Source organism: Tamandua tetradactyla, chromosome 2 (assembly GCF_023851605.1).
Source record: "Tamandua tetradactyla isolate mTamTet1 chromosome 2, mTamTet1.pri, whole genome shotgun sequence".
NCBI classification, from domain to species: Eukaryota; Metazoa; Chordata; class Mammalia; order Pilosa; family Myrmecophagidae; genus Tamandua; species Tamandua tetradactyla.
In genome coordinates this window covers 29,466,303-29,483,277 of record NC_135328.1, presented here as the reverse complement: position 1 = coordinate 29,483,277, position 16,975 = coordinate 29,466,303, and the positions used below count along the sequence as shown (strand labels likewise).

The 16,975-nt window shown below is 38.4% G+C and overlaps 1 protein-coding gene across 2 annotated transcripts in view; it reads left to right on the top strand.

Moving 5' to 3' along the window:
• SVEP1 (sushi, von Willebrand factor type A, EGF and pentraxin domain containing 1) overlaps positions 1 to 16,975 on the top strand; it is a 208,188-nt gene that overhangs the window by 95,164 nt on the left and 96,049 nt on the right. For both annotated transcript variants that reach the window (XM_077141639.1, XM_077141631.1), the window contains exons 9-16: positions 5,729 to 5,858; positions 6,919 to 7,026; positions 7,789 to 7,920; positions 8,528 to 8,722; positions 9,689 to 9,810; positions 13,010 to 13,118; positions 15,351 to 15,515; positions 16,043 to 16,276. In XM_077141639.1, the coding sequence (XP_076997754.1) occupies positions 5,729 to 5,858; positions 6,919 to 7,026; positions 7,789 to 7,920; positions 8,528 to 8,722; positions 9,689 to 9,810; positions 13,010 to 13,118; positions 15,351 to 15,515; positions 16,043 to 16,276 (1,195 nt within the window). The remainder of the gene's footprint in view (positions 1 to 5,728; positions 5,859 to 6,918; positions 7,027 to 7,788; positions 7,921 to 8,527; positions 8,723 to 9,688; positions 9,811 to 13,009; positions 13,119 to 15,350; positions 15,516 to 16,042; positions 16,277 to 16,975) is intronic.

Here is a 16,975-nt window from a genome sequence, read left to right as displayed (position 1 = left end):
AACTAATGCTTGACCTGAAATCTGAACAATGGGTTGGAATGAATGTGGGAGAGAATGAAGATCATTCTAGGCAGAAGGGATTGCATATGCAAACTCCTTATGGCAGAGAGCAGCAGAATGGATGCTCTGGACTCAAAGGAAGCCAGTGTGACTGGACAGGAGAGGACATGGGTACACATGCTAAGAGATAATATGGAGATTTTGAAAGAGGCCAGACCGTACAGACCTGAGAAGCCCATGAGAAGGGGTTTAAGAACATCAGGAAGCCATTAAAGGAGCTACGTGATCAGATCTGTATTTCACAAATTTCACTCTGACTGCCCTGTAGAGATTTGCATGTAGGAAAAGCAGTTAGGAGGTTATTGCTGTAGTTCAAGAGAAGTACAAAGAGAGTTTATATTGGGGTGTTGGCCATGGATATGTAGAAAAGTGGGTAGTTTTGAACAGAAGTTAAAATTGATGTGAGTGGTGATGGGTTAGATATAGGATGGGGGAATAGAAAGATCAGGTATGATATCCTAGATATGTGGCTTCTATAACTCATAGACTGTGATGCCATTTATTGAAATGGGAAACACCAGAAGACCAGTTTCAATGAAGGAAGAAAAGTGTTCCCTGGACTTACTAACATGGTGGTCACAGAAGTAAATGACAGATGAGTGAATTGAGGAGTGAATCTTATTGTTGAAATGAAGACATCAACTATAGGCCATCCTTTTAAATTTGTCTGGAGAGGGAGGAGGCAATAACAGGAGAATCAGGGAATAAAGAGAGGGTTTGGATATGGGGAGTGTATTAGTTTCCTGTTGCAGCTATAACAAATTGCACAAACTCAGTGACTTCAAACAAACAAAAGGGACAGTGGCAGAATTCTCACCTGCCATGCCAGAGACCAAGGTTCAATTCACTGAGTCTGTCCATGCCAAGAAAAAAGTGAATGGTAAAAGTTTAAAACAAACAAAAGTTAACAGTTGTAGATGTCAAAACTCTGAAATATGTCTTACAGGGCTAAAATCAAGGTGTTGCCAGACCTGCATTTCTTCTGGAGGCTCTGGAGAAAATCCATTCCTTGCTTCTTCCAGCTTCTAAAGGGTATAGCATACTTTGGCTTATGGCCACATCACTCCAAGCTCCAATTTATTCATTACATCTTTTTCTTTCCACTCCAACCCTCCTGATTCCCTCTAAGGACCCTTGTTATGACACTGGCCCCATCCAGATAATCTAGAATAATGTCTCCATCTCAAGAACCTTAACTTAATCACATCTTTAAAGTTCCTTTTGCCATGTGAGGTGACATATTCACAGGTTCCAGGGATTAGGATGTGGACATCTTTGGGAGGCCAATGGTTCTGCCTCCCTCATGAGGAAAGAACTTGAATGTGCTTGAAAAATAGAAATAGTAATGGAAAGAACCCAGTTGAGATGGGGAAAGTTGAATACACAAGGAAGAGAGGAGACAGTCCGTTGTGTATGCCTTGTGAGAAGGTGTTCAGGCCCAAAACATAATTAGAGGGACTAACCAAAAGTGAAAGTTTTGAGTTTCAGGAGAATGAAAAGTTTTGAAAGAGTCATTTTGAGGAGAAGAGAGAGGAGACTAGAGAATACAGTAGGACTATTGGATACTATTGGGGGCCCATTCACGTTTTGGGGTCATTAATTTATAGAGATTAATCTGCCCTATTGTGTGAATTTCTCTAGAAATGATACACTTCTCTGGTACAAACATGAGACAAAGCAGATAATTGGGTTTGTCTTGAATACAGAGAATTGCAACAAAAAAGACAGAGGCATGGCAGTATAGACTACTGGCAAAAAAAATTTTTTTAAAAGATTATTGTATTAATAGACCTTGAAATCTGAGCTGGATAAAAAGGAAGGAAAGAACTGATGATACTGAAGGAAGTGAACATCCGTGTACTAAGTCTTTGTCCTTATCTCTATTTCCTAAGTTTTCAAAATGGGAAATTTCTTGGTGGTAAAGTAGGATGCTAAATTATATATATATATATAAAATCATCAAACTATACTTGTGTAGTTTATTTTGAATAGTCTGAATTAGGAGGGGGCACTAATAGAAAACAACTATTATTCTCCAGATACACGCTTTGGTTGCTTTGGGGTATATAATAGTTTCTTTCCATAGTTAAAACCTCTCTCACGGATTAACAAGAAGAGTCTTGAAAGTTAAATGAGGATTTGAGTCTTCCATCCATGTCATAGTTTTGTCCTCCCCGCAATTCAGAGCTGGTATGAGTGCCTTAGAATGGGAGGCTGATCTCTTTCTCTATTATCTACCCACCCCCCTTGTGTTCTCTAGGTTCAGGGCTGGTCTATAGGCAGAAAAATGCCCTTCCCCCCAAGATGTCCAAATCTTAATTCCCAGAATTTGTGTTTATGTTTCTTCATATGACAAAGAGACTTTGCAGATATGATTAAGTTAGGGAACTTGAGCTGGGGAGAGTATCCTGGATTTTATTAGGGTGGATCCAACCTAATCAAATGAATCCTTAAAAGAGGAGACTCTCCCCAGCTATGGTCAGTTGAATTATTTATACATAAGGGGGAAAAAGAAGAACATGTTCTTAATCTTAATCTATCCCTGTCAGTGTAGACTCTATAATTAGGACACTTTGAGATGCTACCTTTAGTTAAGATATGGCCCACTTACTGAGGGTGGGCCTTAATCCTATAACTGGAGGCTTTATGAAGAGAAAGACACATGGAGGAGCAGAAGCTGGAAGTCAACTCCATGTGACAGAAAGACCAAGGAACTCAAGGATTGCCAGCCAGCCAGTGGACAAACCCTGGGAGGAAGCAAGTCTTCTAGCCTCTGAAACCACAAGCCAGTAAATTCCTATTGTTAAGCCAACCCAGGGAAACAAAGACACCAGCTTTGGTCAGAGAGAGGTGCTAAGGCAGAAGGATGTTAGGTGAGAAGGACTCAACAAACCATTGCTGGCTTTGAAGATGGAGGAAAGCAGCAGCCATGAGCTGAGAAATGCAGGTAGGTCTAGAAGCTAGAAAAGGTAGGGGAAAAGATTTTCCCCTAGAGAAGCCCCAAAGAAGACATCCCTGTGGACACCTTGATTTTAAACCTGGAAGACCTATTTTGGAGCTCTAATCTAAAAAAATGTAAGATGATAAATTTATGTTGTTTTAAACTGCTGAGTTTGTGGTAATTAGTTGTGGCAAAAAAAAAAATAAGGAACTAATACACCTGGAAAGAAATATTATTGAGGAGAGGTTCAAAAGTCTGTTGTGGACCTCTCTTTAATGCTGATACACTCTGAGAAGGAAGCCTTCAAATGTGGGCTCTCTCATCCAGTGCATGTATAGATTTGCAGAAACCCCTGCAAGGGTCCCCCTGAGAAATTCCTTGACATGGAGATAACCTCTGGTGGGGAATTTTCTGTCCACTCCTTCACATCAGGTCCTTTGATGTATGCAACCACCTCTTAACACATATACAGCAGGCCACAAGCAGGATAACATATGCACTGCTGTCTTCCCCTTGGCCTATATGTTTTCTCCATGCCAAGGAGTACAAGTTCAGACTGAGCCACAGCCAGCCTCCCCACAATTCACCAGGAGAGAAGAAGGTACCAATGTATGTTCTCATATGCCCCTGAACTACAAGGGATGAGTGCCACCCAGGAACTCTGTTGGCACTTCAAGTACCAAGGTGATTCTTTGAGTTTGTACTGCCCAGAAAGCATCCAGCCTGAAAATGAAGTGCTGATCTTCTTTATCAGTATCCTGTCCCCAATTCCAAAGGTCCAGGAGTGGTTCTCTGAAGCCCAGCCCCTTGATTTGAGGCATTCATTCTCCCTTTCTCTTCCCCAAGGAGGAGAAAGAGGAAACATCACAACGCTCTTCTCCAAGGGCATCTACTCCCTATTTAAGTGAATTCTCCTGCTTCCCTAAAGATTCTCTGCTAATGTGGTTAGGTGATGGGTACTAGGGTAGCTGGGCCAGTTTATCCACTTGTGTGTAAGTTGCTTGGCGATTTGTCCATCTTTGAGGTATCTTTTTAGACCTTCAGTTTTGAGACTTTAGCTGCAGTTGCATAGGGAAGGAATAAATTCAACCATTTTGTAATAATGTTTTAAACATATAGAAACCTATAATCATCTAATTTGCTGTGGCAAAAACTAAGACTGTCTGTATCATTTCTTCTAAGTAAAATCAGCAACTTACCAGTTTTGTTTTTTAACCACTTGAGCTTTTGCTGGTAAATTTATGGAATTTTAATTCTAATTTCTTATTAGTTAATTATTCGTTTTTTTATATTGTGTATGTTCCCTTCAAAAATTATAGCCTTTGATATCTATCTTGCAACCACATTTACCACAGTGTTTCAGACTAAGACTGTACTTACATAGTTTTGGTGTTTGCTGGCGTTCCATTCAAACCATGACTTTCCCCACTAGTGAGGGATTTATTTTTATTCATCTCTTGGCTGGAATGCTTAGAAACTTTTTTTTTGAAAGAACAAATATGGATAATATTTTCACAGAGCCTTTATATGTAGAATATCCCATTTCCAGGCTAGCATTTAATGCCTCAGAGATCTTTTCCCCTTTTAGATAATCTGTCCTTTTTTTTCCCCAGGATGCTTATGGGAAACTGTCATGATATGGAAAATTATCTGAGATTCATTTAGGTTTTGGTTGTTTTTCATTAATGTTGCAAATCTATCTTACATACAGCCATTGCAACGTTATTTTTAAATTATTAAATGATATTGTAAAAAAAAGCTATAGTCAAGTATAATTAGATGCTTATCAAACCACTCAATCAGTGACTTTCTGAACTTATTTGAAAACTTTTACAAATTGCTGTGAAAGATACTCACATTTGGCTATAAAAGTATTTTTAAAATTTGTACTTCTAAAAATTTCTAAATTTAAAGACAGACAACTAGAGAAAAATGCCTCAAATTTGTCTAGATATAAATTTATTTTTCATTACATCACTATTTTCAAATGGGCTAAGAAGAAAAACATATGATTCAAAAAGAAGATATATGAGAATTTAATCTTAATATAAGAATTAAGGAACTGCAAATTAAAATAATGACCAGTTGCCATATTTTTGGCTTACAAAAAAACGATGACATTCAATATAGATTAGGGAATTTTGACACTGACACTCTCAGACATTGACTACAAGAATGTAAATTGTTACCATGCTCTAGGAATGAAATTTAATACTGTCTGTCAGTAAAATGGTAATGATTTTTAGGCTAATAATTCTGGTCTTTAGAAATCTATCATAAGTAAATAATCAAAATATTTAAAAATTATCTGTGTAAAACTCCTCTGCAGTAAAATTTGGAACCAAATAAAGGACAAATTAAATGTCCTTTAACATATTTTCTGAAACAAATCATCATATATTCATTCTACAAGATATTTTGGAGGCATTTAAAAGCATTCTTAAGTTCTAAGGGCTGTGTAATAGCATGAAAAAAATACCTTAAGATGTTATGTTTATAAAACAAAGTGTAACATTTCATGTGTACTGGCATGCCAACTCTGTGAACTATGTATATAGAATACTCTAGCAAGAAAATAGCAAAGGCTATGCCTGATTTTTTTTCTTTTTCCCTTTATACGAAGCATTCTTCTCATGTGTTGATATGGCTCTACCAATAATATGTAAATCCAAAACGAAGAATATACTATCAATATTAACATTAGTATCATTATTTATTTTTTAAAAGGTATCAGTCCACGTCCATCCAGCTTTTACCCCACCCTTCCTTTTCCCGATTGGTGATGTTGCCATCACGTACACAGCAACTGACCAGTCCAGCAACCAAGCCAGCTGTACTTTCCATGTCAAGGTTATTGGTAAGTCTTCTTCAAATATATTTGAGTAGATTCACACAAATAATCTAATACCCAGGGACTTTGTTCTCTCTTTTTCCTTTATTTTCAGTGACTCCCTTTCTACTTATTTTTCCTGCTGACACTGAAACTGGTTCAAGCTGCTCTCTTTCAAACCTACATACCTTCTATCTACCATAAAATCTTTTTTAAATGCATTTTTATGTTTTAATTTTGTTTCTTTATCTTCACAATCGACTTTTTTTCTTATATGAAAAATAACATATAGACAAAAAAGCAGTAAATGTCAAAGCACATCACAACAATTAGTTGTAGAAAAGATTTCAGAGCTTGGTATGGGTTATAAGTCCACATTTTTAGGTTTTACTACTAGCTGCTCCCAGACACTGGAGATTAAAAGAAATATCAATATAATGATTCAATAGTCATACTCATTTGTTAAACATTCTCTGTGTCACTCCACCATCACCATTTTTCTCCCGTTCTCAGTTTTCCATTTAAAAATAGGAATAATAAATGTACTAGCTCCTAGGGTTATTATGAGGTTTTTAAGTAGTTAAAATATGTAAACAATTTGAACTAGTGTCTAACACACAGAAAGCTCCCTGTCAAAACTAGATCAATAATAACATGTTGGCATTTTCCTATCTATGCCGCAGATCTAATTTTACTGTTTATTTAAAATTCAATACATTAAATCATTTCATTTCAAGACTTTTACATATCTCCTTGACATAGCTGAAGCATACCTTTTCACTTCCAGGTGAGTCCGTTCTCCACAAATCAAATGCCTGCCACATCCATATTGCCTTTTGCCCAGCTCTGTTCAGTTATTTTAGAAACCCTGGTATTTTGTCAATAGACTGAAAGCAGAGTAGCAAGAGGCAGCACTTTCTTTTGAGGTTCTGCAGGGATCCTGAGTAAAACAGACCTCATTATCCAAGGCGCTTAGGGTGGACCCCATGTCTTACCAGCACAAGGGGATGTCAGTGGCCTCTTGCAAACCCTCGCCTCCCTGTTCAGTATCAGCTGAGACTTCTTTCTCTGATTTCCTGTTGTGCAGACGTGGAACCACCTGTTATAGACCGGTGCCGGTCCCCACCGCCCATCCAGGTCTCAGACAAGGAGCATGCCGCCACCTGGGACGAGCCTCAGTTCTCGGACAACTCAGGTAACAAGGCAGGGGCTTTGAATCATATTTTGCTTAAAAAAAAAACAAACCTTCAGAACAGGATAAAAATGAAATGGAAAGCGAACTATAACGACCTAAGTAGAATGAATAATTATGTAAGATAACGTGTTTTAGGGCTAGGATAATGAAAGAGAATTTAACGTTATTAAGCTTGCTTAGCCAAGGGATTTTCCCTTCATTTACTGTTCAGGGGGCATTTATTATCCCTGTGCAGGCTACTGTACTTGAATGTATTCTGATAAATTTAGTGAGTCTCCAAGCATATAGTATCCTGAAGGCAGAAACTCAATTTTATTAGGAAAGTGTTTCTAGCATAGTAATATATATTCAAACTCAGTTCTTACATATTTGTCAAATAAATTATAAGAAATCGTCAAAAGATAGGGGGGAAATGAGCAAATATTACTGAAATTCACTTTAAAGCTAGCACTAAAACCCAGAAAACAACATTCAAAATGCAAATTGAGTAGATGTCTTAAAGTCCCAATGGCCGGACCGGCCTATCAAGGCAAATCACTTGTTTAGCCTGAATGCCTTAATTTAACGGGGCCTCTGAGTCTACTGTTTCTATGTTATGAAATAAAGATTGTTTTGGGCCTTTGGTTAGTGGCCAAATCAATGTCAATATAATACCCCAGGTGATTTGTATGAAGAGAAGATCAAACTTCACTCAAATAAGGAAAAAGTAATGCGACTACAGACCAGATAACCCCAAAATCCACCCCCTTCTTTCCTTCGTAGGGTCGGTATTGGTCATCACCAGAAGTCACACACCGGGGGACCTTTTCCCTCAGGGCGACACCATAGTGCACTATACAGCCACTGACCCATCGGGCAATAGCAAGACGTGTGACATCCACATTGTCATACAAGGTATTCTCTTTAAAAGCCCCCCCAGAAATCGAATCAACACTCAATATGTGTGGTTGCTATAGCCCTCTATTTTGTGAAAGAAAATAAGCTATGAGCAGTAGAGTTTTAAAGTTAGTAGAGTGATAGATTTTACTTAGGCTTCCGGTAGTCATTACTTGCCTTCCTGATAACTAGAAATCATTTCTAGACTTAAATGAACATTTTCTTAACACTTTCTCTGAGGCTGCAAAATAATATTGTCATGATCCTACGTTGAGTGCTGGGAGAGACAGATTCTGAGCATTTATTTGCTGCACAATGTTACCAAGTTTTCATTTTTATTAGGAAATGCCAAAAATAACAGCCCCAAATCAGAAATACTTTGAGTTTTTCATAAAAGATGTATGTACCACCTCTGATTATGCATAGGGCAGCTTTTCAGGGTATGCCTACCCAGGAACCAAAAAGCGGACATTGCCACGTTCCTATCCTATTGGTTTATGGTGAAAGTTTTTTGAGGAATAGGGGTGGACCAGAGGCAACCTTTTCACAACTCAGCTTAGGCTTCTGGAATATAATATATACTACACATACCACTTTATAGGAATAATGCAGTGTTTTTGCACAGATTCTCCTTGTGAAGTTCCATTCACACCTGTAAATGGGGATTTTATATGTACTCAAGATAGTACCGGAGTGAACTGCACATTAAGTTGCTTGGAGGGCTATGACTTCACAGAAGGGTCTACTGAAAAGTATTACTGTTCTTATGAAGATGGTATCTGGAATCCTCCATATTCCACTGAGTGGCCAGACTGTGCTAGTAAGTTCTAATTTTATCTTGAACTCCATCAGTGTATGTGAAGACAAGTGTGTGTGTGTATATTTCCAAAGCATTAAAGAGGAAGCTTGGAATTAGGTTTGGTGCCAGCAATTCCAAAGATGTGTGGACAAAAGGACTGCTTTTCCCTGAATTTAAACTATTGGTCCACAGGAATCTTGTCAAAGATTGAATTGCTATAGGACAAGATTCATCTAAGGCAAAATCATCTTGGCCATTTCTTTTTTTGTTTGCCAGAAATATTTGAAGAGACTTAGCAGCATGTAGTTCTTGACCCATAAACTTGAATGTAAGGCATAGTCTCAAATTCTGCAGAAGGGCTTCTATTTAAAATCTGATCTAGTGATGAAATGATATAGGACAGTTGCATTCTCGTTAGACTTGATTTAGGTACAGATTGAACTGTTCTGTAACATTGTTATAGGAATAACCAATCTCTTTGTCTAGTATAAACAGATATAGTCTGGAGTGAATTTTTTATCCATTTTCCACAGATGAAGTTTAAATGCCAGTGTCTCAGAAAAATATGAAAACCTACTTCACCTGTGTTTTTTCCAAATTAGGGAAGTAAATACAACCAGTATTACACACTTCTTTCAGAGATTAAGACAGAAGAATTTTATTATATAAGAGTATTTTGGGGCATCTTGTTGAGTCTAATTCATGCAGACCTCTGATCGGAGGAGAAATTCATCTATGTGTAAATTACACTTCTAAGGATAATGTCGCACACCACACTTAGAAATTTTTCGACGCCTTTTGGTATTGTGATGAATTCATGCTTAGGAACTTTTCTTAACTGTCATCTTTGGTTTTTATAATAATCCCATAAATCATAATAGAATTAAAATTTCTAATTATAATTATTCCATAGAAAATTATATCTTTGCTTTGAACACACTAATCGAAGCTGTTTGATTTGAAGCTGTTTTGTCCAACATTTTCCAGTAAAACGTTTTGCAAATCATGGCTTCAAGTCCTTTGAGATGCTTTACAAAGCAACTCGCTGTGATGACACGGATCTGCTGAAGAAGTTTTCTGAAGCTTTTGAGACTACCCTGGGGAAAATGGTATGTCAGGAGTCTTCCTTTATTGGTTGTCATAATTTAAAGGACACTACTGAGCCTCTCATAGCCTCTCTTGGTCATTTGCAACTGAAATTCTTTGTCCCAATTATTTCCTTCTTTTTCGTGGCTCCTAATATTTAGAATTGATGTTCCTAATATTTAAAATTTGCTCATGAGTTTTAGACTTTCTGGAGTGAATTACGAGTAAATCTGTATTAAAACTTTAAAAAAAAAAAAACTTTTTTTAACACCCTGAATCAGAAAGTCACAGAAGCTTATTGCCCACATGGCTTAAGGATGACTGATTGACTATTTAAAGCCTGACAACAATGCCAAACATTGTAGATTGTGTTTCTTTTTTGATGAGATCTCTGAACATGAAAAGGATTTTCTTTTTCATACATTTCTGTTTAGGACTCTTTCAGTGTCAGGGAACGCACAATCTATATTTCATTGTACTGACCATCTTGAAAGCAGAAAACAGATTATAAATGTATCTAAACCTCTAACAGGGCCAAATACAGAATGTGACCAGAGTGGGATGCATATTATCTGCTAATAAGCATTTTATAGGGCTGCTTGCTATGTGCCAAGCACCTTTGTAAACTTGTTTAAAAGATTACTATTTCATACAAAAACCCTTTGTTGAAAAAAATATTTAAATCCTTCAATGTAACCAAATGCCAAAAATAAGAAAAAATGTCGTTACTGCTGATAAAATGAAAAAGTATACTTATTAGGCTACTATTACTATAAATCTGTACTTAAGAGGGAGCAATACACCTCATACCAATTATATCCTATCCCAAACTGGTGACTTCTTTAAAATTAAACAGAAAACTTAAATCAAATCCACATTGCAAATTGTGTGAAAGTAATTTTGTACATTAGATTCAGTGTCTAAGCAAATTAAAGATGGCATAGTAGGTCAGAATGTGATATTATTTATTGGTTCATGTAACAATTATTTAGTAAATATGTGTGTCCTGTCCCAAACACTAAGGATATACAAGTGAACAAAGCAGACAAAGCTCCATGCACTCACAGAATTTACATACACTAATGAATCAAGATGGGCAATAAACAATTTAACAAGCAGCTTATATGTGGCATGTGAGATGGCATAATGCTATGGATTAAAATAAAGCAGAATTGGGGGCAAGGGATGGTACAAGAATATTGCATCTGAGGCATTTTGAGAACTGATCCTCAGAGCTGGGTGGTTAAGAAGATAAAGAGAAATCAGCAAAGACCAAGAAGGAGGTCAGTGATGTAGGAGGGAAACTGGGAGAGTGTGCTGACCTGGAAACCAGGTTTCAAGGAGGATGGAGTAATTAACTGTTCAGATTCTGATGATAGGGCAAGCAAAACAGAGATTAAGAGCAAACTCAAGTTTGCAAACCGAGGTGGTTTGGACCTGGAGGAGAGAGATTTCAGTGGAGTGGGTTCAGGAGAGACTGGTAGGGATGGTATTAGAAACAGTGAGTATGACCAACTTCCTAAGAGGATTTTTAAATTTTTTGCTTCAAAAAGGAGAAATAAAGGAGCTGTGAATTGTGTGGTTTTTGTTTTATATGAGTGATATTATATAGCAAATTAATATGCTTATGTATATGATCCAGCAAAGAAGGGAGACCTGATGATTTAGGAAAAAGAAGTGGCCAATGGAGTGAGTGATGGCCTTGTATAGTTATGAGGGGATGGGGCTGGGGAATGAGAGGGTTTAGACTTAGGAAGGAACAGAGATTGTTCTCCCATCATCACAGGAAGAAAGGCTGAGTATACAAGAGCACAGGTGTAAGGTAGTGATTTCATGCAGTGGTGGAAGCATGTGAAACTTCTATTTTGTCAGTGAAAAAAGGTGCAGGGTGATCAGCTGAGAGGCAGGATGGAAAGAAGCTCTTGGAGATTTGAGCAGAGAGCAAATGGTGTAAAACAATTTTCTAGGAGAAAGGAAGCATATATCTGAAAGAAATATAGTAGGATTGTGTTTTCTCTCCAGCCATAACTGATCAGGTGGGTTCAGGTGTGGAGAAAGCAAAACAATTAATTTAACCAGGGTTAGGAGCTCTGCAGACAAACACATTGAGGAGGGTGTCTGCAAAGGAGTGATTCGTGGTGCTGGGCATGGACTCTAAACTGGGTAAATAAGGAAGTGAGGACATGAAGGACTGAGAAAAGTGGAAAGTGGTAGGGTGAGTGGGTTATAAGTTCTGATGGGGTCAAGTATGGTTGGATTCATGGGAGTAGGAGAGGGTGCAGACCCTGGTATTGACAATGTTTTGGGGTATTGACTGTGGGCATAAGGGGACAAAATAAGGTTGGAAGGTAAGAAGATGAAAAATAACTGAGAAGTTGGGGTGGTGAAACGATCAGCTATGTGGATATAGAATTCACCAAGAATTACAAGAGGAACAGCTATTAATGTTCTTGGAATGAGGGGGTAACTCAGGATGTGAGAGGCTATGAGCGGGAGGGGCAGTGAGAGGGACAGTTGATATCACGAGCTTCAAAGCTATGGGGTTTTACGGAGGTGAGAAGAATGATCTGGAAATGGCGATAAAAGGCAGGGAGGGGTGCATGAGTGGTGCCGTGGTAGAATGCTCACCTTCCATGCAGGAGACCCAGGTTTGATTCCCGGGCCATGCACACACCCCTACCCCCACCCCCAAAAAAGGCAGGGAAGACACTTCTTCCACTTCCAGGCTCACCAACTGAGAAAACTGGAAAGCCAGTTTCATTTAGAGCAAAAGCTCAAGGAAACATTAAGAGCGGAATTGGAAATTAATAGTATTTTTTGCTGATTACTGACTGACTTTCAGAGGAGAAAGGGGGAGGTTTTAGAGACTTGCAGAGAGGTGGGAGATAGGGTCAAAAAAAGAATTCTACCAAGCCATATGGGGGTGAAAATTTTGAGAAAAGGGAAGATCTAGGAATCTTGGGCTTCTTGTGATGAGTGTCATGGACATGGATAACAGAAAGCATGAGACTTATCCTGATGATCTGCAAGCAGTTGGAAGCTGTAGGAGAGGGGCTAGGGTGGGCTTGGTGTCATGCCAGGGGCCGGCAGAGCTGTGGGTCCTCACTTCCCTCCTGCTGGCAGGTTGGGGAGGCCAGGGGAGCAAAGACTTATCCACAGCAGAGACATGTGATTTACATTTTACCCTCTCTGTCTCTCTCTCTCTCTTTTTTCAATTTACAGGTCCCATCATTCTGTAGCGATGCCGATGACATTGACTGCAGACTGGAGGACCAGACCAAAAAATATTGCCTGGAATATAATTATGACTACGAAAATGGCTTTGCAATTGGTAATTAAATGATTGAGTGTCCATCATTTGCAAGACTGGAATGCAAAATCAGAAACATGTTCCAGAAAATTAGAGCATACTAGAAAAATTCTTTTATGAATTTATCCTTCAAATATTTTTGGATGGCTGCATAATTTGGTAGTATGTTTAATGGTCATTATATTCAGTGAACATTTTGAAAATTAAGGCTTTAGATTGGAAAAAACAAAATGGCACTGGTAGTGGAAGGTGACAGCGGCACACCTGGAGTAACAATGCCTCTTCTGTTACATATGACCCAGGATGCCCCTCCTAGGTCATTGGGGTAGGATGTGAGGGTCCAAGGATGCACATAGCTATTATCATAAGGCAATGAGATGGACAATATATGTCATCTAGTGAGGATCCCCATTGATGTTTGCAAAATTTAGGCCTGGGCAGGTGGTACTCGTGGATCCTAAGAGCTAAGCCCTCCTCCTTGAGTGTCTCCTCAGTGCTCAGCCTAATTTTTGGAACCTGCCCATGCCAAAGAAATATGGGTTTGACCTTGTAACACTCATGTAGTCCAATATAAATGAGATGTCAATTTTGACCTTTCAGATTAATAAATAGGAGTAATAATCATAATACCTGCAGTTGGCAAGAGTGGAGGGAAAGGAATGGTACCCATGCACTGTATGGAGGGGACAGATTGGAGGGCAGTTGACAATATGCAGCTGGAGGATTAAGAACATTCATTAAGCTCAGAGCCAGAAAGTCTGCTTCTTAGACTATTTCCCAAGATAAAAGTCAGTCCAGTGTGCAAAGATGTACCTGTTTTCATGAATTCTTAAGATGTCCATTTTTCATTTTGACATCTCTGAAATTGGACTGTCTCTTCATTGATGGTGTTTTCGATTTGATGAAATGTTATATGTACAAGGATGTTCTCGAATTCTGAGATAACCTAAAAGTCTATAAACAGAGACAAGGTTAGAGAATTTGTGGTTTAGCCTATACAGTCATTAGAAATAATGCAGGGAGCTTATCTTTTTTGACACAGAAATGCCATGATATGTGGTGAGCTAAGAAAATTTTAAAAAAAAGATTAATATGCATAAAGTCATGTTTTGTTAAAAGAGTGTTTTGTTTGTTTTATCCCAGATATATATATAGTGATTTACATGTGTAAATATAAATATGTATATATAATGTGTATTCTTTATATATTCATAGAAAACATGCATAAAACGTTAACGGTGGTTATTTCTATGTGGTAGAATTATAGGTGCCTTTTTTAATTGTTCCCTCTGTTCACTTGTTTTTTTTCCTTTTTTTATGATGGCTATATAACACTTGTGGGGAAAAGGTTTAAGTGAAAAGGCAAAAGTTTCAACCCCAGTAAATGTTAACAGCCAAAATCATAAATTAATTATAATAAATCTCATGAAAGCTCAAATGGTCAGGCCTATATAAATAGATTTTGATTTTTAAGCACATAAACATAACAACAGTATGCCCAGAACAATATTAATACATTTACTAAGATTTTATGGGTCAATTACTGTGCTAGATAGTTTATTTATATATATAAGACCCTTATTCCACAGACACCCCTCTGAGGTAAGAGTCATTATCTCCCTTGTACACTGAAGAAACTGAGGCTGACTTGGCTAAGATTATCCATCTGTACATGAAGAAGCCACAGGGTAACCCATGTGCTCAGTCATTGTGATATCTAGTGTCTCTAGAGAATTGTGGGAAGCCATGTTGCCGCTAGCCTAATTGAATTACGTGAGCATCAATCTTATATGCTGCAGAAACTGCCCTTCACCTTTAAAATACAATGCTGATCTCTTGAATAATTTCCACCTAAAGCACGTGTGTTTAAGAGCATTAAACTCACAAAGTAGGTATTATAAAAAAGAATGGAGCAAACTCTGAAGGGAAATAGGAATGTACTAGAATTCGGTCCCTACCTCCTAAACTAAGATAATTAACTCAGAGATAGAATGGTTTAAATGCCTTAGTATCTCCATAAAGACTTTTCTTTCTTCGTTTTGTCTAATCCATATAACTTTAATATGAAGTGCCCCAAAATTTCAAGACAAGATTGTAGCCTGAAATCTGTATGCTGTATGTTCTGGACAATGTAGAAAACGGTCAAGGCCAGTTTGACTTGGACAGCTATATCTCTTAGGTTCAACATTAGAACTTAAGCGGTGAGGAAGATGCAACCGCACGACCATTTGTTTCTCTGCCCCCTGTGTCCAGGCGCAGGTGGTTGGGGTGCAGCGAACAGACTGGATTATTCTTACGATGACTTCTTAGACGCTGTGCAAGAAACACCCCCAGACACTGGCAAAGTCAAATCTTCACGGGTCGCAAGAGGCATCTCAATGTCTGACCACAAAATTAAGTTAACTTTTAACATCACAGGTAAGACTCGACTACCTATTTGAAAAAGCAATAGCGTGTGAAAGCCTTAGTTGAAGACCTATTTCCCAAATCTTCCATGTGTTATCATCATGAAGAAAAGCCCCGGAACTGAGAATCAGGGAGAGCACAATCCACTCAGCCATGTCATGGTTGGTTATTTAACAGCACAGATGCATTTTCTGATTCTCATGGCAAAAACAAAAAAGCACCCTGCTTCGTTTTCCTCTTGGCATGATGGGCTAAGGCGTGTTTTTAAAATGCAGAAATTTACAGCGACTTAATATGCTATCGGGACGAACTCCCAAAAGTGATGCAGGTCCAGTACAGGACAGAATTTTTTTCAATTGTGTGGTTCTTAATATTATCCAATTGCTCTAATAAGTGGTGGTTGAGTTGATTTGAGGGTTTCTTTTTTCCCGGAAAGATTTTTAATATACTATTTCCATTTTCATAAAAACTAACTTCACATGGCTTCCTGAAACACCATTCGTGTGTGTGTGTTATGTTTTGTTTTGTTTTTATCTCAGCTAGTGTGCTATTACCTGATGAAAGAAATGATACCCTCGAATTGGAAAATCAGCAACGACTCATCAAGACGCTGGACTCTATCACAAATCAACTGAAAACAATCCTCAATAAGGAGCCCATGTATTCTTTTCAGCTTGCATCTGAAATGCTTGTAGCTGACAGCAATTCGCTGGAAACACAAAAGGCTGTTCTCCTCTGCAGACCAGGCTCGGTGATGAGAGGGCGCATGTGTGGTAAGCTGTTTCCCTCCCTATCAGAACTGTTTAGCCCACAGGGGGTCAGGTGAGATGGGGCTAGCCACTTTGCAACTATAAAGGGATAGTGAAATGAAACACACACTTTGCTATTGTTGTATTTTGTTTCTGTGACTATTTCGCCTCGGGAGTGTAAGGAACCAATATTGGTTGAACCAGAAAACCATTTCGGCAAGGGATTCACATCTTAGCTTGATTTACAGATGTTGAGACTTCACTGCTAGCTGCAGCAGTTCCAACAGTAACTAGTGCTTTTACACCACTTCGGAAGCCAGCCGAGCACGTCGCATGTTTAATCCCATGTGACAACTCTAAGAGGTACGGTTAGTGTCAGCCATATTTCACAGGTGGGAAACTGAAGCCAGAAAGTTTTAAGAGCATTTACCCAGTAAGACAGTTAAGTGGCATAGCTAAGATCTCTATCCAAGCAGCCTAACACCAGCGCTCTACCTTTTTTTTAAATTGAGGTAAAATTCACATGACAAAATTAACCATTTTAACGTGGGCAGTTCAGTGGCATTTTGTATATTCTTAATGTTGTGCAAGCATCTCCTCTATCTATTCCAGAACATTTTCATGACCCCAGAAAGAAACCCTGTACCCATTAAGTGCTCCCCATTCCCCTCTCCCTCCAGCCTCTTAATTTTAACCCCTATTTCAGGCTGCCACAATCCGATC